The 25,667-nt window shown below is 37.8% G+C and overlaps 1 protein-coding gene across 7 annotated transcripts in view; it reads right to left on the minus strand.

Moving 5' to 3' along the window:
* Positions 1-25,667, minus strand: part of LOC113652377 (hydrocephalus-inducing protein homolog) — a 78,732-nt gene that overhangs the window by 26,805 nt on the left and 26,260 nt on the right. For 5 of the 7 annotated variants that reach the window (XM_047822491.1, XM_047822492.1, XM_047822495.1 and 2 more), the window contains exons 22-43: positions 20,442-20,585; positions 18,704-19,017; positions 15,687-15,924; positions 14,349-14,558; positions 14,116-14,256; positions 13,714-13,888; positions 11,503-11,633; positions 10,631-10,770; positions 10,413-10,549; positions 10,182-10,309; positions 8,735-8,929; positions 8,234-8,383; positions 7,273-7,512; positions 6,626-6,755; positions 3,642-3,806; positions 3,125-3,295; positions 2,721-2,914; positions 1,239-1,340; positions 898-1,081; positions 519-645; positions 290-434; positions 4-207 (exon numbers count right to left, since the gene is read on the minus strand). In XM_047822491.1, coding sequence (XP_047678447.1) covers positions 4-207; positions 290-434; positions 519-645; positions 898-1,081; positions 1,239-1,340; positions 2,721-2,914; positions 3,125-3,295; positions 3,642-3,806; positions 6,626-6,755; positions 7,273-7,512; positions 8,234-8,383; positions 8,735-8,929; positions 10,182-10,309; positions 10,413-10,549; positions 10,631-10,770; positions 11,503-11,633; positions 13,714-13,888; positions 14,116-14,256; positions 14,349-14,558; positions 15,687-15,924; positions 18,704-19,017; positions 20,442-20,585 — 3,765 coding nt within the window. The remainder of the gene's footprint in view (positions 1-3; positions 208-289; positions 435-518; positions 646-897; positions 1,082-1,238; positions 1,341-2,720; positions 2,915-3,124; positions 3,296-3,641; positions 3,807-6,625; positions 6,756-7,272; positions 7,513-8,233; positions 8,384-8,734; positions 8,930-10,181; positions 10,310-10,412; positions 10,550-10,630; positions 10,771-11,502; positions 11,634-13,713; positions 13,889-14,115; positions 14,257-14,348; positions 14,559-15,686; positions 15,925-18,703; positions 19,018-20,441; positions 20,586-25,667) is intronic. The other 2 variants (XM_047822493.1, XM_047822494.1) reach the window with 2 other exon arrangements.

Raw genomic sequence — 25,667 nt, forward strand, 5'->3', positions numbered from 1 at the left:
GACCAGCTCTTTCTCCAGTTGATCCAGTAGCAGTAAAGAATGATCATGGTCAGGTGGCTTGCTGTCTTTGGCTTTCTTTTTGCCTCCTTTATCAAGTTCACTGGTAGCCCCTAAAAGTGAGTCTTTGGCTTCTGTGCTGGTAGACATCTTTCTATCCACTTTAGACTGCTGTTCCTGTCCAGAGTCAGAGTGCAGTGCTAAAACAGGCTAAATACAGAAAGAATATCAAATCATCAATTGCTGATCTAATTTATTTTTCAGTAGCATACTCACTATCTGAAGCTCTGACCTGGGCAGCTCCTAGCTGACTTCCTTTTTCTGTTAAATCCTCTGTATATTCTTCTTTTTTTCCTTTCTTGTTTTTTTTCTCCATCTCCTCCTCTACTTTGAGCTTCTCCTCCTCCTGCTTCTTTTCCTGCTCCCTCTCTTGCTTGCTACAGCAATTACATAATCAAATTACATTTTATACCAAATATGCAGCTTTTTTGTTAAACTGACATGGAACTGGTGGAGATTACCTATACCTAAGTTCATTTAGCAGGTCTGCACTTTCTTTCTCTTCCTCACACAGGGCATTATACTCATCCTTGTCCATCTCCTGCAAATGCAGCTTTTCTCTAATAGTCTGTTCCCTCTGTAAGGCCTCTGATCACATATAAACAGATTTTGATACGCATCAGTATACTGTGCTAATAATCTGTGTAATACTTTGCAATATGTATCATTAACACAAATGTTCCTAAGGAAGCACATACCCTATAATTGTTTTTCCAATTCAATAGTATAATACACTGCTTTCTTTTAAAAATATTTCCCTTTTACCCTTAATTTCTTTTTTCTTTTTCATTCTGTCATTATCTTCTTTTCACTTGTTCTCATTTTGTCCTTCACCATTACCTGCCAGCTCCAGTTGAGCCCTCTCTCTGGATTTAAATTCAATGTAGCTGTCAGTGAGGTTGATAACATAGATATGCTGGCGGTTGTTGAAGGCTTTGATGATAACATGGAGTGCAGTGCTTGGAAAGCGGCAGTACAATGTCTCCAAGCCATCAATCACAGCACCTTGATTGCAGTCGTTAAGCTACAACACATTGGAAAACCATAACTTGTATATATCAAAGCAAAGAAGCTTTTTGTGAAATAATAAATAGATAACTGAAAAGGAATGTTTAACACATATTATGTTAAATAATGCAGTCAAAATATTTTCTGGGTGGTTTATATATATATTTTGCTACCTGTAGTCTCTCTGACAGTATCTCTAACAGTAGATCATCAGGCAGTAAACTGCTCATGCCTCTCAGCTCACCTGCTGGACTCACACTCTGAGTTGAACCAGCCTGTAATTAATCAATAAACTTTAATTACACTCACCTCATATCCAGTCTATTTCACACAGATACAGAATAAAACTAGGCTATAAGAGGAATCTTCATATGATGAAAACAGCAGGCATAGCATTATAGAATTCAGTCCAGTGTAATCCAATGTATACATTTTTTTTCAGTATTTCAGCTATTCAATGCGATATTATTTAAGACATGTTACTATGTAATACAATATGTTTGTAATATGGTACTATGCAATTAACCCTTCTGCAGACCTCGTCTGAATTCCTATGCAAATTAGGAACGCTAAGTCAAGTTGACCTTGTCTGTTTTGACTGCTTATAAAAAATAAAGTATATATACCTTTTTTTCACCTTTTTAGTCTAACTTGTTTACAACATATTCACATATATTTTGCAAAAAGTTTTGTAATATTTGGTATAATAAACCTCATTAATATGCAAAAATGCCTCATTTTCTAGTAAAAAAAAAACCCCAGAAATTTTGAATTATTTTCACTATATACAAGCTGGTATATTTTCACTATATACAAGCTGGTATATTTCAAAGCCAGGAGATTGTTTTGAAACCATTTTTACTGTCAGCAAATAATAAAACCTGTTTCTCCAGGTCAAATTGTCTTGAATTCTTATAAATCAAAAATTTTACAATCATCACCATTCTGTGTGGTCAGCCTTACACCTGTGAACATTTTGCACTTGTAATGTAGATTTTGCTCACCAGATGTCATCTGATCACACACACACACACACACACACACACACACACACACACACACACACACACACACACACACACACACACACATGAGAAGAGAAGATATTGCCCCCAAGCTGGACAGTAGCTTTTGTTTTTTCTGGAGGCCTAATGAAATGCCCAATGCCTGTGTGTGTGCGCGTGTGTGTGTAGCATCATTTCGGCAGATCATATTTTGCCCTCTTCTAGGCAAAGGCATATCAAAAGTGTGAAATATTTACAAATGTATAGCTTTTTTTTTTCTGGAGGCCTTTTTCTGAAATGCAATGCCCCCGATGTGTGTGTGTGTGTGTGTGTGTGTGTGTGTGTGTGTGTGTGTGTGTGTGTGCATATGTGTGTGGTGTGTGAGTGTGTGTTTTGGGTGTATGTGTTAGTGGACATTTTATGTGTGCATTTTTGTGTCTGTATGTATGTTCATTGCCCTGAAAAGGGCAAAAGTGTGACCTATTGCCCCACTAAATATGGCTGGGTCAAGTTGGCCCTGGATGACTTGAGGAGGAAAACACTTATTCAGTAAACACTTGTTAATTAATTGCAACTGCTCAGTTCATTAGAGGTCTGTATAATTGTGTGCATTAAGTACTGTGTATATTGTAAATGTTTGAAGGTGAATACCACTGAAGCACTGGGATTGGAGCCACCGTCTTTCTTTGCTCCCATTATGCTGGTCTTGTTTGTTGAGAGAGTGGAAGTAGGGATTTTAGAGTCAGTATCTTGAACACCCTCAGCTGCATGCTGGGCTAATGCCTCAACACTGAGAATGCCTACAGTCTCACTAGCCACAGTTTTCCCATCTAACACAGCTGGGGCTAAAACACACACACACACACACACACACACACACACACACACACACACACACACACACACACACACACACACACACACACAGAAACATACATAAAATGTTTCTATTCACAAAGACATTGCAAAATTGACTTAAATTAGTTCTAATTTAATAGATGTAAAAAATACAAGGTGGAAAAATGTGGAAAAGAATTCAGGAAGATGTGTATCACCAGTATGTTCTTCTGTGCCTTGCACAGACTCCAGAGCAGCTCGAATCAGCTCTCTGGCTTGCTTGCTTGCAGTGCTGGTTCCAGATGACACAGCTTCTTGCACCACTGAGTCTATGTTCAGACATGCAGCACCATAGTACCTCGCCAAGTTCACAGCCAAAGCTGTCTTACCTACACATACATACAATCATCTTACCAGTAGCAATGGCAAAGATAAAGATAGTTTATACATTTATAGAGATGCAGGCATGAACTTATAGTACACTGCAAGGGCTGTATAGTAATAAAATGTAGTACAAAATTATCACTCACTTGGATTAAAATACACTATATATCTAATTTACTTGTGTACTATTAATAATGTTATCTATGCTAAGGGCCAAATATAGAATAAAATGCTGCTGTTTCTAAAATTAGAATGGGGCCTTTATTTATTAAATAGTATTGTTGTGTGGTTTAAATGAAACTATGATGTGTTATTATTCAACCAAGAGGTTCATAGATTAGCAGACATTACCAGAGAGTGGAGCACCATGCACTACAATGGCAATGCCTCTGGAACTGTGAACGGCTTGGCCTGATGGTGACAAATCAATGCCCATGTAGTGAGCAATAGCTCTAGAAACAGGATTTATCTCCAAATCACCGATCCTGCTGGTCCTGTTGTTGATATTGACCACATCTGTAAGGAAAACCCAGTATCCTCATTATTCACTGTCATTTGATTAATGTACCTGATGCTCAGCATTTCTCTTTAAATACTCCATTAATGCTTATGTTAATTATAACAGATGTTACATAAGTATATGCAATTTGAAAACTATAGATCAGAGGTATTCAACTAAAATTTAAAGAGGTCCAGTAAGAGAAAATTTCTTGAAGCAAAGTTCTGGAAGATCACAAAGTCTAACTAGTTAGTGTGATATATACAGTATTTTCCGCACTATAAGGCGTACCTAAAAGCCTTACATTTTCTCAAAAATCGGCCGTGCGCCTTATAATGTGGTGCGCCTTATGTCTTATGAGTTCCAAAATTCGGTAAAAATGTTGTGTGACTTTGGTAAGCGCTCCTCTTGGTTGACTGTCGGACCATTTCCCGCTGGTACGTAATACATACACTACGCTGTATGTACATCGCTGGCAGCGATAAACCAATCAGAGAACATTACGTAATACGTACAGTACGTACGCTTACTTCCGCCACGCCTCCGGTAGGTATACTACCGGTATGTTGCAAAACATTTGTTTCTTCCTAACCATTATGCGCTCCACACTCCAGTCCAGTTGGTGGCGGTACATGCACCTTAAGTTGGTTTGCCATCCACCAATAAAAATCAGATGCTTACGAGGCACAATTCAAACTACAGGCTATCAGCTACTCGGTTGTAAATGGGAATAGAGCAGCTGCGAAAGAATTCAACATCAATGAATCTATGGTTCGGAAGTGGAGGAAGCAAGAAAATGTACTGCGCCAAGTTAAGAAAACACAGTAGATAAGGACTTTGATGGATTTGTGGGAGAAGATTGATTAAAAAATAATGTGTGTATTGTTAAATAGTAGAATAAAGTTAAACTAAACTCACTGTTTTGCTTCTGTTACCTTTTTTGTAGACCGTATGTTATAGCATGCGCCTTATAATACGGTGCGCCTTATGGTGCAGAAAATACTGCAAGCAATCAATACCTGACTGTCAAATCAAATAAATTCAGTACAATTCAAAAACGTTTTGACAATAACATTTGTCACGTAACATACAGTAGAACTGAACATATGTATGATTGTAGATATGTATAATGTTCTCTCATTAAATAAATAAAAGTAGGGCTACATTTCAAAATTAGAGAAAATAAATAAAATGTGAAAATTGTGTATGTTTAAATAAAGTGCTTAACTTTCCCTTTAATATCTCAGTGAGAGAACTGAGCTCTAGCTTGGCTTGGCAGGAGGTTAAACCTGGGCTTGAATGCAGTCAGGGCCGCTCATTAGTGAGCCTGGAACCATATTTAGTTTTGATTATGTTCAATGTAGAGAAAGCTGCCTCGCAGTTGTATGTAGAGCCAAACATGGTCAGGATGTATAGGGCAACTTTCCTCAGACCTGGGAAAGCTGTCTCAGGGATGCTGTCTTCAGAGTTGAGTGGATATGTTTGTTCAAAATGTTTTGTCTCATAATGGCACTTCACATTGCCAGATTTGCCATTTTTAATATGAGACACACTGGTTTAGTGTGAAATGGGAAGTGTGAACAGAAATGAGTCTCCGTTTCACTCATCAGCAGGGCTGTCAAGTGCCACACATTGAGAGTGACAGTCCCTCATTTCAGTCTTTTGTCCCGCTCTCCCGCCACACATCGTATTTCTCACGCAGAAAAACATTTTGACTGTTTATCATATATTTAATATACTGCAGCGCCCAAAATGTATCTGCCCGCATCGCTGTCTCTATAGAACCGGGCAGGAATCAAGGGCGTCACCCCTGGAGTTCTTAGTCGAGCTTGACACTTATCAGCCAATCAAAAAAAGAGGCTACACAATAGCCAATCAGAAAATAGCACTATTGTATCTGGGTGAGATTTAACGCAACCAATGAAAAAAAACCCATATTCATTAGAGATGATATTTTTCGATGGTCGGTTTGAACAAAACCTCAACACGAAACAGCTTGTCTCTGGACAGGACATTGTCCTCAATCATGGCGCTAAAAATGGCTGGGCTTGAGCCAGTGAACTGTTTTATATGGGAGCAACATTACAAATGATAAAGGAGTCCAAAAAGGCAACAAACACTTACAATAAACAACACCAGTCAGAATCTCACTCACTCACACACTCACTCACACACACACACACAAACACAAATTAATAAATGGAATCGAACAAATACTTTGTATTTGGTTAAATTGTGGTCAGTGATCCTTACCAAACACAACACCCCCATATTTTTTTTATTTTATCATTATTGTCGGGAGGGGTGTCCCCGCCTTTTTTTGGGGTGGGGGGTGGGGCCCGCTGGGGAGGTGGAGATGTCACGCCTGCCTGTCTTCAAAACTTGAAAGCCCTGCGTCTGCTTCTCACCCTTTCTCTGTCTCACTCGACTGTTTCTCTCCCTTTGTTTTCTACATGTTTCTTTCTTTCATGTGTAACTTTAATACTCTCTCATCTGTCTTGCACTGTTGAGTCACATTGTTTACTTCAGGAATGCACAGACTTGATTGGTCTGTGCGTTTCCATTTTTTACCGTAAAGACTGCAAAAGCTGCACCGCTTAAAATAGAAGCACTTCGTGAAGTTTTAAATCATAACCTTTTGTTTTGGCTATAGGTCCGGGTCCGGATTGGACAGCTTCTGGGTCCGGACCCGGACCGTGGTCCGCCTGTTAGTGACCTATGCTATAGATCAACCAACTTTGGAAAGAGACCAACTTTGAATAGAGATCAACTATCGATGTGTCATTTGTGTGAAACAGAATAACTGTTCGTTTTACTAAATATACTTTAATAATACCTGGTTCAGTATTCTGGGACCTGTGCTCTTGGTAGTAGTCTAGGACTTCTGCAGGCAGAGGCTCGCCAGGGGCTCGAGGGGGCAACAGCAATATATTATGTGCATCAAATCCTTTCAACAACCGCAGGATCTGAGGATACATATGGATTAAGTTTATGTAACACAGAAAAGGTCTGAGGAAAGCTGACTGGTTCAATAAACTGTCATGGGCAAGTATTTTGTAAGGATTGGAATACAGAGCTTGTGGTTTATGAGGTAATGATTATTGATGACAACACAGAGGATGCTGTGACACTGAAAGCTGTGGTGCTGCCCAACCAGATGCCATGAACTTTTTTGCTAGTAGAACAAAGTTGAAATACATACATTACACAGAACTTATCACAAAGAACATGACTATCCCACCTAATTGTTTGTATCTACAGTGGTCTTGGTCTGTGAAGGTTTCTAATTTGGTAGAATGCGGTCAAATGTGTTTATGGATACTATTTTGACATTTTAGAAAACAAATTCTGGCTTATTAAAAATCCCTAGCTCATCAAACTTTTTTTTTCATTCTTAAGAATTTGATGCATTGCTTCAAAAGACATTTCTTTCTTAATGCCCAGTTAGACCTTCTGTTCAAAAAGGGTATAGAAAACACTCACCCTCTCTTCCTCCAGGTACTGGCTGTCATATTCCAGGGAATAGAACTCAATAGGGAAAGGGCAGGGGTTGTGGACCAGCACCTCAACCTCATCTCCATAGCTGTAGGGCAGTACAGGGCCTAGCTCGATTTCTGAGGTGGAAAATTCTAGCTGTGGCTCCAATCCCTGTCCCTCAGCTAAGATTAAGATCCTCTGGGTGCTCTGGGCCACAGCTACCACCAGTTTCTCTCTATATGTTTTCTGCAAAAACAGTCACCTCCAGAATTATTGACAACCATCAAAAATATGAGCAAAAATTATTGCAAAGTAAACATTACATTAAATACAATTACTGAAATTTTCCACCTGCTCAAGTTCTTTTTACCAATTCTCTATAAAAAAAAACTTATAACTTTACATCTTATTTTTTTTATACAAAAATGTATGTAGCAAAAATTATCTCAAATAAATATATATAAATTGTACATATGTCCTAAGAGGCCATGCATTATTATGTTTTTTCTTTTTGGTTTTATCGTTATCACAACTTAATTTTCTTGTTCTGAATTTTTCTATCTCAAAGCAAAACTAGCTGCCCATATATTTCAGGGGACTGGCTTTTAGGTACGTGGCTTTTCTGTCACAGTATGCTCTAAAACCTTAGCTAAAATCTAGTCCACAGTTTACTTGAATGTTTGAGTGCAGGTGCAAGTTTAGGTGTCATGCTTGTGTATGCTCCTTGTGACATAAATGGGTATGAATGTGTGAGAACTCATCACTATTTTAAGCATTAACAGCCTTTAAGATGCCATTATGTCTTAAAAGGAGCCATGGATGTAAGCACTCTCCATAATCATGTTTGTTTTTCATATAGGATGTAAAATTTAGGTTCACTAATCCTTTTCTCTAATTTATATCCATATCAATGGAAGAAGAAAACATCTGGCTACTGGATAAAACACAAACAGCTAGTAATTCTTACCCCTTCAGCTGGACTGAACTTGGCCTGGATGTTAATCCAATCACCAGGATACAGCATACCACTGGATGGCAACATCTCAAAGATAAGTGGAGAAGTCAGCTTTTCTAAACGAGCCTCGTGTCTCAGGTGACGTGGGATGTGCTTCTCAGTCTTGACACAAAGAAACAGAATAACAAATCATATTGTTGTAGTTTGTTAGATATTAAATGACAGCAGTTCTCATCACTTTATCTGAACAGCATTAAAACACTGTTTTCTCAGATTTATATCTGTTATGTTTCCCATCTTTGTTTGCTTTTTGATATGCTTATCTTTCCAGTATAGCATAATCTTAATTGTACAATCCTCCCTAAAGATTTTTGATCATAATAATAAACAATACAAGGTTGGTGCATGTGTTTTTGTGGTCAGTGATGTATGCAGTGACATACAGCAGAGTGACATAATTGAAAAAGTGTACACACTATATGAGGCATAGGCATTTTGACCAAATACCTTTACCTTTCTCTTTGGCTGCTCCTCCTCTTTGATGCTCCACTTGCAGGGCACTGGCTCAGGGTTGTGCAACTGAATTATAGCCACTTTGCACATGCCACATTGAACAGAATCAAACTGTAACATGTTAGTAGAGGTGGTCAAGGAGGGTAATGTGACCACTGCAGATAGACGGACTGGAAATGTAGGACCCCCCAATACCTATGCATTACAAAAAAACAGGGCATTAAAGGAGGAACAATTTATTCTTATAATAATTATAAGAATGCTAAGATTTCTTGTAATGCAGAAACTAAAGCTATAGTCAAATGAAAATACAATGATATGTAACATGTTCATTTGCATTAATATTGTTTGTGACAGAAAACAGTTCCCAACCCATTATCTGGTCTTCAAGCAAGATTACGAAAATATCAGGGCTTAAATAACAATTATGTGCTCATCACTTCTATAAACAAACAAACAACCTGGCTTGTTCAGTAGGCTATGTTGGCAATTGCAAGTGGCCCTAATTTTGGATGGGTGCTTCCTTTTGTCAGGTTTTTTTTTTTTTGCTTGTAATGAGTAAAGTAATCATCATCATCATCATCATCATCATCATCATCATCATAACTATGGTACTTCTGCATTAAACCATTCAAGATGTTCCACTGCAAACCTATAATCACAGACACTATAATTACATGCTGTAAATAATAAGTTTTTAATAACTCATAACTTATCATGCACCTCTGCCTCTCCTACAAGAAATACATCAGAAAAACTAATAGGAGACTGGTCGATCATTTCGTTGTACCATAAGAATGAAGGATTTCTTCTTTCCATTAGTCACAAAAACATAATAATGGTGTAAAGAGCACAAGGCCCAAGACTCCTGTTGAGTAATAAATGTAATTAAAACTGATGAGGCAGAGAGGTTAATGTTTGAAGGAAGTCAAAGTTTGCCATAAACCCAAATATAAGTTTATGAGGCTAACTACTAAATTCAGTTAATTTGTATAGCACTTTTAACAATTCAAATTGCTTTACATCTTTACAGAAGCTTTACAGAAGCATAGAAACAGAAAAACAAATTTTGAAGTTTAAAATTTGTTTACTAATTAGTTACTAATTTTAGTTTAAAATTTTAGTCTAAAATTAGTTTACTAATTTTAACATCTACCCTTAATGAGCAAGTATTAGCCAATGGTGGCAAGGAAAATTTTCACTGAGATGATATATGAAACAAACCTTCAAAGGAACCAGGCTCACATGGGAACCTGTCCTTATTTGGGTGACACTGGACAGTAAATATATGCTTTCCTGATGATGTTCCTATATTTTATGTTTTTTTTCATGGTATCATGGTATTAATATTCATAATGTGATTGATTTTGTGTATGGCAGTGAGGTCATTACAAGTAAATTTGTTCACCCCTATAGATCAATGCCCTTAAACACTACGGCAACCTACCTGTATAGACAATACAGTGCTCATCTCACCAAGCTCTAGATTTGCACCTTGTGGATCAAACTTCACCTCAAATGTCTCTGTCTCACAGTAGGGCAGATTCTTCACCCTGTCCAACTCTGTACTAAATCCTGAGAACAGAATAACCTACTGTTTTATACGTTGTTCTATAAAACAGAAAAAGTTTAGTTTTTGAGCGTATATAATCAAAAGCAATAATTTGCAGAAACCAACCTGTGCCTGCCAGAGAACGTTGTTCAGCTCTGAAGGACACTGGAAGAGGCCCACTGTTTGTCACTTTTACAATATGAGTAGACACAGTGCCGCGAATCACATGACCAAAGTCCAGAATGTACTCAGGCAAAATAAACCTGTCAGAATGGTATATTATGAAAATATGTTTCTCTTTAATGAAAGATAATATCTTTAATTATTATATTATGTGATGTTACCTGCTGAGCTTTTTGCGCCACATGCTAGAAATAGATCCAGGCTTTTCACTTTGTACAGAGTCTCTTTGGGATTTCTCAGTGGCTATAGAGTTTTCCGTGACTAGGAGCCTCTCAACCTCCATCTGCAGCAGCGCATCATACTGCACATGTGCACACAAACATTTGCAGTCATGGGGAAAAGAAAGTACATCTTTTTTTTAACTGTCATTTTATTTTTCATGGCTTAAATAACAATTGTGTGGTCTTGTAAACAAAACAAATTATCTTGGGTGACAATAAAGAGAGATATCAGTATGTAGTTCAACATTCAGAAACCAGATGGGAAAAAATAAGTACATCCATCCTTGCACAATCATTAAGAGTAGCCAGGTGTTACTAATGCCAACACAAGATTAGAAAAATCTGGTGTTCTGTAGGACTCAAGAAGAAAGGACATCAACCATGACCTCAGAGACAAATAAACCCATTCAGAAATTTATTAAATTATTTCTAGGGAGGTTCAGCATTTTTCCCCACCTGGTTTCTGAATGCTGGTTTGCTTTATGATGAAAAATAACTACATACTGAAATCTATAGTGTGTTTTTGTTGTCATCTGCCTACTTTTTTTGTTTTTTTGTTTATAGATGTTGGAAAGGATCTCACAATTGCTAACTAGGGCAGGTAAGGTTGCCATATGATGACTGAATAATTAATAAATAAATACAAAATAATGCAGAGATTTCTGACCACATTAAACAATAAATACCCTTCTTATCGGTAGGTTCAGAAAATCAGTAAGACTCAAATCTGCAGGATCATACAGGTATAATTGGTAATCCATGAAACAAACTAGAAAGTGAGCTTTGTCTCCAGTGTTCGAATGTGGACTTACTGTAGGAATATAGTCCACTTCATACGTCTCACCAAACCCTGTACCAGGTCTCCTTAGCATGTCTTCTCTTTGAGATTCACTTTCAACTGTTTCCTTTGCCTGCTTCAGCACTGAGCTATATTGTTCTTCATCTATAAAAAAGACACAAAATAAGGACTTTATAAACTTGACTGATTAATTTCTATAGGCATTTGGCATCTACTGCAAAAAAGCAAAGAATGTCATTTTAGGAAATTTGTTCGCAGACCACTTTGAAATTCGGAGTTGCAGGGGGACCAAATTCTACCCATATCCTGCCAGTAGCATCCCCAATTCCACCAGACTGACCAAGTCATCATTCCCTCCAAATCATACTACTGAAAGACTATGTAAACTGCTATTGTCACCAAGGAATGCTAGCCTGCACATGTATTCTGTAAACCTTTTATGCTGTAAAGCCTATCGTTACCAGACTGCTGTGGATTCAAATATTATGGGGAATCTGGGCATGAAGCAGGAATATGACCTAGAATGTGGTACCAATCCCAAAGCACCCATGCACTTATGCATTTGTAGAAAATGTAGAAAACCACACAAACACAGAAAAAATACCACCCAGACAAAAACCCAAGCCTAGGATCACTACTCGCTGTGCTAAAGGAAAAACTGTACCTTCTTTTCCACTTTTTTATGTTAATTTAAAATCTCGAATCTGTTAGAAGAGAAAGTAACCATTTTAACATTAAGATGAATGCAGGTGCAGTTAAGACTTTGCCCTCCAGGGCCACAATGATGGTCTACAGACGTTCTGGACTGTAGGTCAACTGCTCATAATTACACTTTGTTACAGAATTGTAAAGTTAAAGGTTGTATACAGAATCTTTGCAGAATGGGTGATAGTCAATTTAGTAAGTACAGTTCATTTGTTATTTGTTTAATAATAACAGTTATTTGTTTAATTTTCTAAAAGTCAAAACTTCTTACTAAACTTAGATTTGAAAAAATAATGATTTTTCTACTGTTGTAGTCAATTGTGTTTAACATATAAATTCTGTTCTTCACTTCATATATCCAGAAACTCTTCCCATTCATGTGCAGAGACCACATCACTTTCCCTACCAGTTTGAAATGAAAATAAAAAAATTTAAAGCAATTAAAATGAAATGTAAAAACATTCATTGACATCTCTCTGGGTCACTGGTTTCTGTAAGTATAACTTGCAAGTATGTTCGACAGATTACGTCAAACAATTACTGCTGCAGGTTTGGGCAATTTCCACTATATTGGAAAGCTGACCTGCAACCATTCACAATATGAATATTTTAGCTATTCATGACTATTCAGTAAGTACACCGATTAAGTCGTGGCCTAATGGGGCAAGTCGTGGCCTAATGGGGCAAGTCGTGGCCTAACGGGGCAAGTCGTGGCCTAACGGGGCAAGTCGTGGCCTAACGGAGCAAGTCGTGGCCTAACGGGGCAAGTCGTGGCCTAACGGGGCAAGTCGTGGCCTAACGGGGCAAGTCGTGGCCTAACGGGGCAAGTCGTGGCCTAACGGGGCAAGTCGTGGCCTAACGGGGCAAGTCGTGGCCTAATGGTTAGAGAGTCTGACTCGTAATCCTAAGGTTGTGGGTTTGAGTCTCGGGCCGGCCATGACTGAGGTGCCCTTGAGCAAGGCACCGAATCCCCCACAACTGCTCCGGGTGTGTGTGTTCACGGTGCGTGTGTGTTCACTGCTGTGTGTGCACTTTGGATGGGTCAAATGCAAAGAACGAATTCTGAGTATGGGTCACCGTACTTAGCCGTATGTCACGTCAATTTTTTTTTTATATATTATGAGGCAACTTGCCTGACAAGGTACAGCCCATTATGCTAACTGTCTAAACAGTTTTCTAATTTTATAGGTAGTGATTAATCAGTGTAATATTTAAATTTTTCAAAAGTAAAAAATAAATAAATAAATAAATAAATAAATAAATCTGCAGAATTCCTTAACCATACAGTAACAAACACAGACTGTTAAATTATGCAAATTAAAAATAGGTTGAAAAACTGATCATGTAAAATAAATAATGGCTATACACCATCATAACCTTCATTACATTCAAAGCTACAGAAATGTCCTAAGTTAACTCCAGGAAAAAAACGTACTAGATATTATAAAATACAAAATATTATAGGATATGGTACCTTTAAATGAAAATTTATGTGCATTATTGAATAATAAGCTCTTACTTAGGTCTCGAGGTAGGTCCAGGCACACTCTAGGAAAGATGCCCTCTCCCATAATTGTAATGCTTTCTGGCTCAAAGAAGGCAACCTGTAGTTGGAACACCTTCTTAAAAACCTCTGGGATTCCAGGAAGAAAGTACACAGAAGCTTTCATGTCCTCATATGCCCTTATGTGGCCCTTAAGACAAGATATGCCAAAGCACACAAGCAGGAACTATATATTAGACATCATATAATATAAAAATTATTTATAGTACAAAATGCTATGAGACAATAATATAACAAAGAATATAGCACGGCTCTTAAACAGTATGCCAGGAAAAAAAGCACTTTAATAATGATGTAATTCTTCTAGTAAAGTAAAGTTAATATATATTGTAGAAGTGATAGAATGCAGCATCTTACCATGCTGGGAATAACAAGGGGTTGTCCAGGTAAGGTGTCTTTTGGGGACACATGCTGATCCTCCAGCAGAAAACTGAAGTCAATACCCACCTTTCCTGTGTTTCTCAAAATGATCTCTGCTTCAGCCACATGGTCAAATAACTTAAAAAAAAAGAATTTAAGCATTTTGACTCGTTTACCACTTACATCATTACAAAACACATCTATGCTTGTATACTATAAAAGATATCTACCTGAGGACCAAAGTCGATCTCAGTTGTATCCAAGGTGTAGGTGATCAGTGAAGCTTCCCCTTTGAGGGAAATCTCATATGTAGGGCCTTCCTCCACCACGCACACAGCCAGGACTTGAGCACTGATGTCAGCATGGCCAACGAATGAGAATGTCACCTGTTGCATCTCACCAGGCTGCAGAACTCCATAAACTGGCATAATGTCAAATATCTGAGAGAAAGCAAGGAACAGAAAGAAGAGAGAATGACAGACATGAAACATTTTTACTTGATCACAGTTTTATTCATTCATTCATCCATTCATTCATTTTCTACCGCTTATCCGAACTTCTCGGGTCACGGGGAGCCTGTGCTCAGGCGTCATCGGGCATCAAGGCAGGATACACCCTGGACGGAGTGCCAACCCATCGCAGGGCACACAAACCCTCATTCACTCACACACTACGGACAATTTTCCAGAGATGCCAATCACCCTACCATGCATGTCTTTGGACCAGGGGAGGAAACCGGAGTACCCGTAGGAAACCCCCGAGGCACGGGGAGAACATGCAAACTCCACATACAAGGCGGAGGCGGGAATCGACCCCCCAACTCTGGAGGTGTGAGACGAATGTGCTAACCACTAAGCCACCGTGCCTCCGATCACAGTTTTAGTAAATACAGTTAAAAAAAAAAAAAAAAAAAAAAAAAAAAATATATATATATATAAAAAAATATATATATATACATATATATATATATATATATATATATATTATATTATATCATATGCCAGTGGAACTTGTGGGTGTGGCATAAAGTATATTTGCAGTATCCTTGGAAAGTGCTACATACAGTAATTAAAGATTTAATTGGTTCAAATAAACATATTTACAAAAGGTGTGATAGATCCAGTACGATTTATCAGATAAATTTATTTATTTATTTCTTGCTCGTTCTAATACATTATTGTTTTTTTTTTTTTAGTAACAACGCAAAGGGACTTGTATGGAACATAATCATCAAAAAAATGTTTTATTTAAAAAATTCAGGCTGTAGGTAATGGAAACAAATTCTTTAATGAAAACAAAGTTTAAACCTTAAGATCGTAATGTAAGCTCAATTTTGGACTAAAATTTGGTTAAAAATAATAGTCTACCGGCAAATATAAAATGCACACCCCATGTTGTGCCTCTTCATTCATACCAGTGCAAGCACTATAATATTTGGCTAAAAAATAGACTGCAACTGTGCAAGAACTGGAACAAACAACTAACACACACATTGTAAAGAAATGCAACAAATTCTGAGAAATAAAAAGAAATAACAATTGACTAATTAACAAATTAATAATATTTACCTTTTCCACACTTATACTTGATGTCTCTCTGCCTGTTATAATGGCTGTGCTGATGTCCGGTTCTAACCCTGTTGTTTTCTGTGCTGTAGATGCTTTACTGATCTGTCCCGGTAGAATAGAGCTGCATGTATTTGTCATTTGCTCCTTTGCTCTTCTTTGCTCATTGGTACCATAATCTCGTTTTATCTTCTTATTTTTCCTCTCTTCTCCTTGTGTAATGTTAGTGATTCTACTCTGCCTAAAAACATCACATTTGAAACAAGAAGCATTTTAATGACTTATAACACTATACAAATAAACTATTATTAAATTGAATTTGACAAGGGTCACAGTTCGACCTCTTGATATAGGTGGAATGTGCCATGCTGTCTACTCTGCACATTTCCATCCCTAAAAGCTAATTCTGACAACAATGCAGATAATTCACGAGAGAATTCATTTGGTCTGGTGACCCATAAGTGACAGACACAGTTAAGAAGGATCCATCCCTCACTGACTGGGTCAGTGTGCTGTCAAAGAGCCACAGGAGGTGTGTGGAGTCCCAGTGTTGGAGAAGAACAACAAAAAGCTCAGTTTATCTAGACCTCAGATTTGTCATACCAGGAGGTTTGTCTACCACTGGCATATTGTGAAATTTAACCGAGGTAAAATCCAATTGTCATGAAAATCATGAAAATGCTCCTAGGCACTGTGCACACTTTATTTCATTGGATAAGGCAACACAAATAATTGATCTTTTTAATGTACTCATTTAAAAACTACCATATTGTTCACTGTATTGTGCTGCTATGCACCAGGGTACTATGCGTACTAATGTTATTACAAAAACAGGAGATATAGTGTACTGTAACTGTGACTGGGAAAGGAACAGTGCTAGGTTCATTTGTGAGAAAGCAACAGGGGGCAGTGTTGTATATGGAATGAAACTCATGGACACGCCTCATGCTGAAGGGGAAGTTGTTTAAAATAAATAAATGGTTTCCTTTTTTACTGTTGTTTTTATTCTTTTTAAAGAGGCAAGCAACCATGAGACTTTTTCTTTTTGCATTTCAACAAATACATTTTTAAACAATCTCTTTTCCTGCTGCATTTGTTTATGTGCTTTTATTGGTTTCAGCTTAGTCTAATCCCAAGGAGTCCTCTGTATCCACAACAAATGCTGTATTCAATTAGGCAGAACTCCTAGTGTGTACCATGGTGGACTCGCATATTCTTGTCACATGATTTAAACTCTTTTTTGTGTGAGAAACATACAAGTACTTTTTAAGTCCCAGTTGATATTCCACTCCCCCCGTACTTCCAGGACAGTGTAAGTAACTCTTATCAGCTATAGATATTGAATGTTGAATATGATATTGAATGTGAGTTACATAAATCTGAAAAAATCCACATTTATCAGCAAGGGCTGTCTGCATGTCAGGCAGAGACCCACACCTCAGTGGAATGCTGTAATGGTGCTACCTTTACAGCTGCTTTAATTAGCAGAAGGCTTTTAATTAGCAGGTAAGACAATGCTGAACACTTGCCAGTATTGATAGGAAAGGTCGGCCTTTATTAGATGGTTTTGCTGATAGGTGGCTGAGGTGGAAGAGTGATTAATTTACACTTGCCAGCAATCTACTCCCATGGAGCATTCTATTGATTTGCTTGACATGGGACATGGCAGCTGCTGAAGTACAATTTAAAAACTATAAAAACTGTAGTCCATGCAGCTTGGACCTGGCCCCCTATTGACAACTGATATTTAACACAGCACTTAGTGGATGCCCACAACAGTATGAGTGCGTGTAGGAGTAAAGTCACTACAGAGCTCTGTAGGTCATTTCCACATATTTTTAATCACAATCTCTACCACCTTTTCTATCCAACAATGACCAAGCTGTCCAAGGTGATTACAAAGTGTTCTGCCAGAGGAAAATCGTAATATTAACTCAGGTACATGAGAACATCAGCAAAGGGAAAGCTGCAGATAGCTTAATTTTTAGATAAAGTCATCAAAAGCTTATTTATCCTGGGCAGTTTATTCAGTCTTTACTAATGACTTACGATGTCTGACTGGATTTGATACTACAGTAGCTTTTATCAAAAATGATGAACATTTCCTCATAGAGGATCAAAGGTCAAGGAAATGCTGAGCACTGCACTGGGAAGGGCAAAGGTCATCAAGAATGTGGTTCTCTTTGAATAATGAGAAATGTGTGAAGAGACAGATTTTATGTGCTGTGGTAAAATGGACAGGATGCGCTAAACTGAGGACCGTCATTGGCTAGGATATAATAATAAGAATGATATATAAGAAATACTGTTTAGAAAATAAACTAACTTACAGCAATAATACTAGACTTTTGGAAGGTATTAGAGAAATTGGAGATCCAGTGAATTGGCTGTGTCCACTTGTCCTTGGTTAAGAGAAGAAACATGTATGACTAAATTTCTGAATGTTGATTGTTCTACCTGCATGGTTGTGATAGTGTGACCCTGCAAGTTTCTGCAATGAGTAAATTTTATGTATATGCTTATACACCCCATAGTGCTGTACACATCACCAAATGTGCCATATCTGTCCCTTAAAGACCATATATAAAGGACAAATCACAAGAAACCCGTAAAGCAAGCTATAAAATAAGGAATTACCTTATAAAACTATATTTTATGGATGAATCAGTAGCTACGTTCTTTGCTGCTTGATGCCAAAAGGTTAGATATAATCAGAAGGACACATATAAACATAAGGTCAAACAAATGCTAATGTAGCTAACACTGATCAAAAACCTAAAATAAAAATAATAAATTGACTGATTTGCATAATACTGTCTTTCATAGTGTGAGATCTATTAGATTTCAATATTTTGAGCAATAATAAGCTTCTTGGGTTAGCTTGTTCTGGACAATTGAATAAATAATTCAATATTATAAGAATTTTTGCTTAGTGCTAATTAGAGGGTTTTTCTTCATTATGAGTTATGTTAGCTATTTTTGCAGCATAATTCTTATATAATCATGAAAAATGTCTTTACCTGATGGGGTAATGCTTTTGATCCAGCATAAAAGCCCAGTGGTAGATAACAGGGAGTGAGCTGGAGTTAGTCATGGTAAGCTGCTTCTGGACCTCTGTGCAGTTGAGGATGCAGCCAAAGTCCAACACATGACTTGAAAAGTGCAGGTTGGGAAAATGTACCTCTCCTCGCAGAACCACGGTGTCCCGCTGAGGGTGCCCACTGTAGCTCACCTCCAGCACTTCCTCAGCCACACGGCTCACTAAATCTAGCTGGTAAAGAGGGTTGAAACGCACCCAGAGCTCTGCTTCAGTGCCAATACCCATCACCAGACTCTACATACACCAACACAGAAGAAACAAGGGAGAAAATATTAATAGTCATATATAGTGTAATTGCCCATATTTGTTTGTAGTCATATACATACAATGTACATGCACATATTTGCCTTTCAGTGAAATCAATAAGATAAGTTTATGCACAATGTTAAATAAAAATGACTTAATTTCAGCTATCAAATTGCTGGTTTAAGATTTAAAATTAAGATGCCCTTAGAACATTTCAGAAATTTTACTGTCAGATCAAAAGTGTGGACAACTGTCTTACAGTTAGCTTAAGACACACACTTCTGGGTCTTATCTCACACTTTCACAAAATCTAAAAATATCTCATTAAAAAATAATTACAAGTGCACGAATAAGGAGGAAACATGGAAAACAGTGTATATGTCACATAACTAGTTTACTGTTTTATCAGCTTTGTCCTCATGTGAGCCTGGGATCAGAGCCACATTCTGAATGGGATGCTACATGCACATTTACACCTAAGAGAAATTTAGTGGTCTACAAATAAAAGAGAACCCCCACTGACAAAAGCAGAAAATGAAACTACACTCCTGAACTCAGGATCTGTGGACACTGAAACTGTGAGACTGCGTCTGTGAGGCAGCAACATTACATGCTGCACTACCATGACCACTTTATGTAACTTGTTATTCAATTGTATTTGATTCGCATCAAATTGTTCATTAATTTTTTATTTGAGAAAGTTTTAACACAGTACAACATATGCATAGATTTTTTTTCATGTATTTATCAATGATCCTCAGTTTAAGCAGTCAGCCTGGCATTAGAAGTTTATATGTTTCAATTCCCATGAAGCCGTTGAAGCAACAGTCTTTCCATGGATCAAAGCCTGTTAGTGAATGTAGTCACACATATTAATACAAACACTATTTGGCCAAAGGATGTGGACACCTGCCCTGCAATGGCACTGAGTGAATAAATTATTATTATATTTATTTTACATTATTATTTATTTTTGTCTGTACAGTCTAACATTTGTACCTGTGACAAGGATAAATGGACCATGGACTGTGAGAAGACATAAATAATTGTTCTGAGTATTGATATGCTTTTTTTTTTTTTTAAATTGTCTTCATGAACGTTTTGACCTTGGAAACATTACATTCTTCAAAATTTGCTTAGTCACAACCAAACAGTACACGTGTTTGTTGGTAAATATAATGATTTTTAATAGTGACAGTGACTACTGAAAAGGTCTATACCAATGCAAGGTACTTACACAGTAAACGCCTTGACAATAATATGGTAATAACCACCTCATTTATTTTTTTGGGTCCTCAGTTCAAATGCATGCAAAAATAAGCATTTCTAATAATATCCCACCACATCCTTCCTAATATCCCACCACATCCTTCCTAAACGTTGCCATCCCTGCCAAAGAACTCTTTGTGTACCTTTGAGAAGGTGAATGAGTCGTCACTGCTACAGTCACAGAGACCAAATGGCTCACCCAGGGTAAGCTCCAGAGAGAGAGCCAACATGGAGACATTCTTCAGATAAAGCTTTTCATACAGAGGCACAAGGGGCATGCCTGGAACCTGGAGGACATAGAACAAGCCCATCAAACTCAACAAACACAAAATCGGTGTAAAACTCAACCACGCAAAATATTGAGAAGAGACAATATTTCCAACAGTTTCAAGATTTTGGAAAATAATTATATAATACAAGATACATATACAAACAAATTAAATATGGAACAAGACATAGGAATGTAGAGGGCATGAACACCATCTAAGAGCTCACAAAAGTATATAAGTAGTCCTGTTTTTTCTATTCATCTTGTCAAGTAAATTACATCAAAAGAAAGCATAAACATACTTTACAATAGCATATTACTTTCTTTATATATATTTTGTCAAACAAGATTTGACAAATTCTACACATAAAATATAGGTCTTTAACAGAACAGAATCTATACAAAATTTATAAACTTCTCTATATATGATCCAGCTTTTAAAAAAAATGTACAAATTGTCCAAAAATCACATTATTAAAATTACTGACAACTGCAGCTAGCAGGCATAAACTAACAAGCAAATGGAAGTTTAAATATATACCTCCATTCAATTTGGAGAACAACATGTTTAAGTCTGTTTTATTGTATTGCTTTTTATCACTTTATTTCTTTTAATTTACAGTATCTCACAGAAGTGAGTACACCCCTCACATTTTTGTAAATATTTTATTATATCTTCTAATGTGACAACACTGAACAAATGCCACTTTGCTACAATGTATTGAGTGTACAGCTTGTATATCAGTGTAAATTTGATGTGCCCTTAAAATAGCTCAACACACAGCCATTAGTGACTAAACCGCTTGTGTGGCCACCATTATTTTCCAGCACTGCCTTAACCCTCTTGGGCATGGAGTTCACCAGAGTGTCACAGGTTGCCATTGGAGTCCTCTTCCACTCATCCATGATGACATCACAGAGCTAGTGGATGTTAGAGACCTTATGCTCCTCCGCCTTCCATTTGAGGATGCACTACAGATGCTCAATAGGGTTTAGGTCGGAAGACATGCTTGGCCAGTCCATCACCTTTACCCTTAGCTTTTTAGCAAGCCAATGGTCATCTTGGAGGTGTGTTTGGGGTCGTTATCATGTTGGAATACTGACCTGTGGACCAGTCTCTAAAGGAGGGATCATGCTCTGCTTCAGTATGTCACAGTACATGTTGGCATTCATAGTGCGTTTAATGAACTGTAGCTCCTCATTGCTGGCAGCATTCATTCAGCCCCAGACCATGACACTCCCACCATCCTTGCTTGACTGTAGGCAAGACACACTTGTCTTTGCACTCCTCACACACTCTTGACACCATCTGAACCAAATAAGTTTATCTTGGTCACATCAGACCACAGTACATGGTTCCGGTAATCCATGTCCTTAGTCTGCTTGTCTTCAGCAAACTGTTTGCAGGCTTTGAACCCTCACCCTTTCAACCTCTGCAGCAATGCCGGCAGCATTCATACGCCTATTACCCAAACACAACCTCTGGATATGATGCTGACCATGTGCACACGACTTCTATGGTCAACCACGGCAGGCCTGTTCTGTTCAGTGTAAAGTTTAACCTGTACTGTTAAACAGCTGTATGGTCTTGGCCACCGTGCTGCAGCTCAGTTTCGGGGTCTTGGCAATCTTCTTATAGCCAATGCCATCTTTATGTAAAGCAGAAATTCTTTTTTTCACATCCTCAGAGAGTTCTTTGCCATGAGGTGCCATGTTGAACTTGAAGTGACCAGTATGAGAGAGTGAGAGCAATAACACCAAATTTAACCAACACACCTGCTCCCCATTCACACCTGAGATCTTGTAACACTAATGAGTCACATGACACCGGGGAGAGAAAATTACCCAATTTGGACCCAAATGTGCCCAATTTGGACATTTTCACTTAGGGGTGTACTCACTTTTGTGGGTTGCGGTTTGGACATTAATGGTGGTGTTATTTTGAGGGGACAGCAAATTTACACTGTTATACAAGCTGTACACACACTACTTTACATTGAGATAGAGTATATCAGCTATTGTATTTCATCTGTAATCGATTTTTTTAACAGCTAGGAATCACATGAGATCACTTGTAGTTTACAGAGACCATATTTATAAGAATCTCTGTTGTATAACATTGTCATTTTGACCCTCACAATAATAAATCTCATTCTCTAATTCAGCCTTATCTCCCCTAAGTACAGATAATCTAATAATTTGTTATTCCACATTATCCCATGGATGACTACCCACAGTAATAATATCTTGCAGACTGCTACTAGTTTTTTTAAGATTGATGCCAATTTGTAGAACCCAAAACCTCTGCCTTCTCTTCCCCTCTCCTTCTCCTTAATAGGCTTTAGTCTTGCAGGCCCTTATGCTGGAACTGTCTGTAAATCTATGAGCTTTCAACAGGTGGACAGATGGGACTGTACCAGATGAAAATTCTCTCAAACCAAATTAGCATTTTAAGCTCTGAAAAAAGCTGCCTGGCAATGGGACTTGAAAGCGGTTGTCAGAATATCTGGAAGATATATGGAAATCACTAAAGCTGAAGCTCACAATGGGGAAAGGGTGAAAGGCTGTGCACATGTGGCTGTGTGTGTGTGTGTGTGTGTGTGTGTGTGTGTGTGTGTGTGTGTGTGAGCTTCATAATAAGGACGGTACATCTTGAGCTTAAATTGAATATCCTTTAGCCCTTCTTCACTACAGGAGGAGTAGACACACTGTATGTATATATATGACATCAGGTAACAAAAACAAAATGTTATACTTTGTGCCCAAAGCAATAGCACAGTCAACAGTGACAGTCCACAATCAGCCATCTATTTATTTTTTTTTTTACATTTTTTTATTATTGGTCGGTTACTCAGATGTACATAAACATAGCGATACAGTCTCAAGTATACAATAAAAAACAATTAAAAGTGGATGATCAGGTGAAAAAGATAGCACATTCAGGCAAATAACAAAATGTACACTGTAACAGAGGATCAAGAGAGGTTTTTTAATGTGGCACCAGAGAGGTATCCATGTCTGCCAAAAGTCATTAGACCTTTGGTGTATGTCATAAGTGAGCTTCTCAAGTGGAAGTAATATGGACATTTGAGACAACCACATTTTAACAGAAGGTACATGAGGAAAAGACCACAATAACAATATACATTTCTTTGACAGGTACGCAAATTTAAAAACAGTTGCCTTGTGTGGAAGTCAAACACAGTCTCAATTCCACTATACAGCAGATACAAATTATCTTATCTTACATAATTAAAAACATTAGCAAAAATAGGACAAAAACAAGTGCAATTTAGGCTCCAAAGAGAGTCTCTACCAGCTGCTCCTTTACTTACCAGTTTAGCATTAATTTGCAGAGAAGCATGTATTTCTGCGCAGTTATGACCCTGGGGCTGTCGATGGATAGTCTTCAAAAGCCTCAAAGAAGTAAGAATAGGCTGTCTTCCAATCCTTCTCTTCAGCAGTATGGATAATGCCTGACTGCATGTCCAAAGTCGCCTGGAGTTTGGGTGGACAATAGATGGCATTGGCTGTGGTTCTGGCAGAGGTAAGGGAAGCTCTGGCCTTGGGCAAGTTACTGAGTGCATGATAAGTTTTACTCTCAAGCAGCTGGACTTCCACAAGTAAAGCTTTATCATCCATCTTCTTGAGCTCCTGGAGTAACTGGGAGCCCAACTGCAAAGCCTCCCGGTACCGCTTAGTGTCAAAGTAAAGTGAGATCAAACGAGCCTCAAGAGACTGTTGGAGGAATGTCCTCTTCTCAGCTTTGGCCCACTCAATGCACATTTGTAAAAAATGATGTACTTTAGTCCAAAAAGAAAAGATTTTGTCACAATACCAGAAGCAGTGAAGGAATGTTCCTTCGTGTTTCTTGCAATTAAAACAGAGATTGGAGGAGTCTTTGTAAATCTTTCTTAGACGTGAAGGTGTAAACTCTGTTAAAAAATCTGTAGTTGAGTTCGTGAATCCCCAAAGATGTACATTTAGGGAACAAATTGTTACATATGGTGGACCAGTCCATATCGGTAATTCCGTGGCCTAGGTCTTTTTCCCACACTTTTCTCAAGCTCTCCAAGGAGGAAATACACGAATCAACCAAGGCATTATATATTTTATTTATTATAACCCCTTAGAGAGATTGTTTTTATTATAACTTGTTCTATGTCAGTAAGATCACGTCTCAGCTTACCATTATCAGACAGAGGTTTTATGAAATGACGCAGCTGAAGGTATTTGAAGAAATGGGACTGTGGTATACTATATTGGTGTGATATTTCTTGGAAGGTAAGAGATAATTGCGAGACAAGATAATTGCGAGATCCCTAACTTAGACCAGACTGAAAGGCCGATATTTTGCAGAGATATAGGGATATCAGAATTAAAAGCAAAAGATGAGAAAAGTGTGAGTTCAGCTGGAATCTTAAGATACAGTTTAACGTCTCTCCATATCCGAAGGGTGTTTGAAATGGTGAAACTTGTTGAGGCATATTTAAGCTTTTTGGTATTTGCAATAAAAGGCAGAAGTTTTATTGGGAGAGGAGCACAAGCCCTTGCTTCCAGATTAAGCCATCTAGTCGGTCCTTTCATTGTACCAACTAACCATATGCTTAACCTGTGCTGACCAGTAGTACAGACGAAAGTTCGGTAAGGCGACTCCTCCCTTATCCTTTGGTTTCATTAATTTGTTAAAACTAATTCGAGGCATTTTGTGGTTCCAGATGAATTTAGAAAAGTACTTATTGATGTCTTTAAAGAAAACATTTGGTAAATGACAAGGTAGGGATTGAAATAAATATAGAAACTTAGGTAGAATATTCATTCTGATCACGTTAATCCTGCCCAGAAAAGAAATAGGGACTGGACTGTCCGCCAGGTGTTAAGGTCTTTTTTAATGGAATCCAGAAGAGGGCATAATTTGTTCGAAATAAATCTGTAAATAGTGGTGTGACGAATATGCCGAGATATTTAAAACCAACAGATCATTTGGAGCAGAAATTTTAAGAGAAAGCACCATGGATTTTGACAAATTAATTTTATATCCAGATAAGCTACTATATTCTGAAATACACTTTAATATTGCTGGAATGGACTTCTCTGGTTC

Source organism: Tachysurus fulvidraco, chromosome 13 (assembly GCF_022655615.1).
Source record: "Tachysurus fulvidraco isolate hzauxx_2018 chromosome 13, HZAU_PFXX_2.0, whole genome shotgun sequence".
In the NCBI taxonomy this organism is placed as follows: domain Eukaryota; kingdom Metazoa; phylum Chordata; class Actinopteri; order Siluriformes; family Bagridae; genus Tachysurus; species Tachysurus fulvidraco.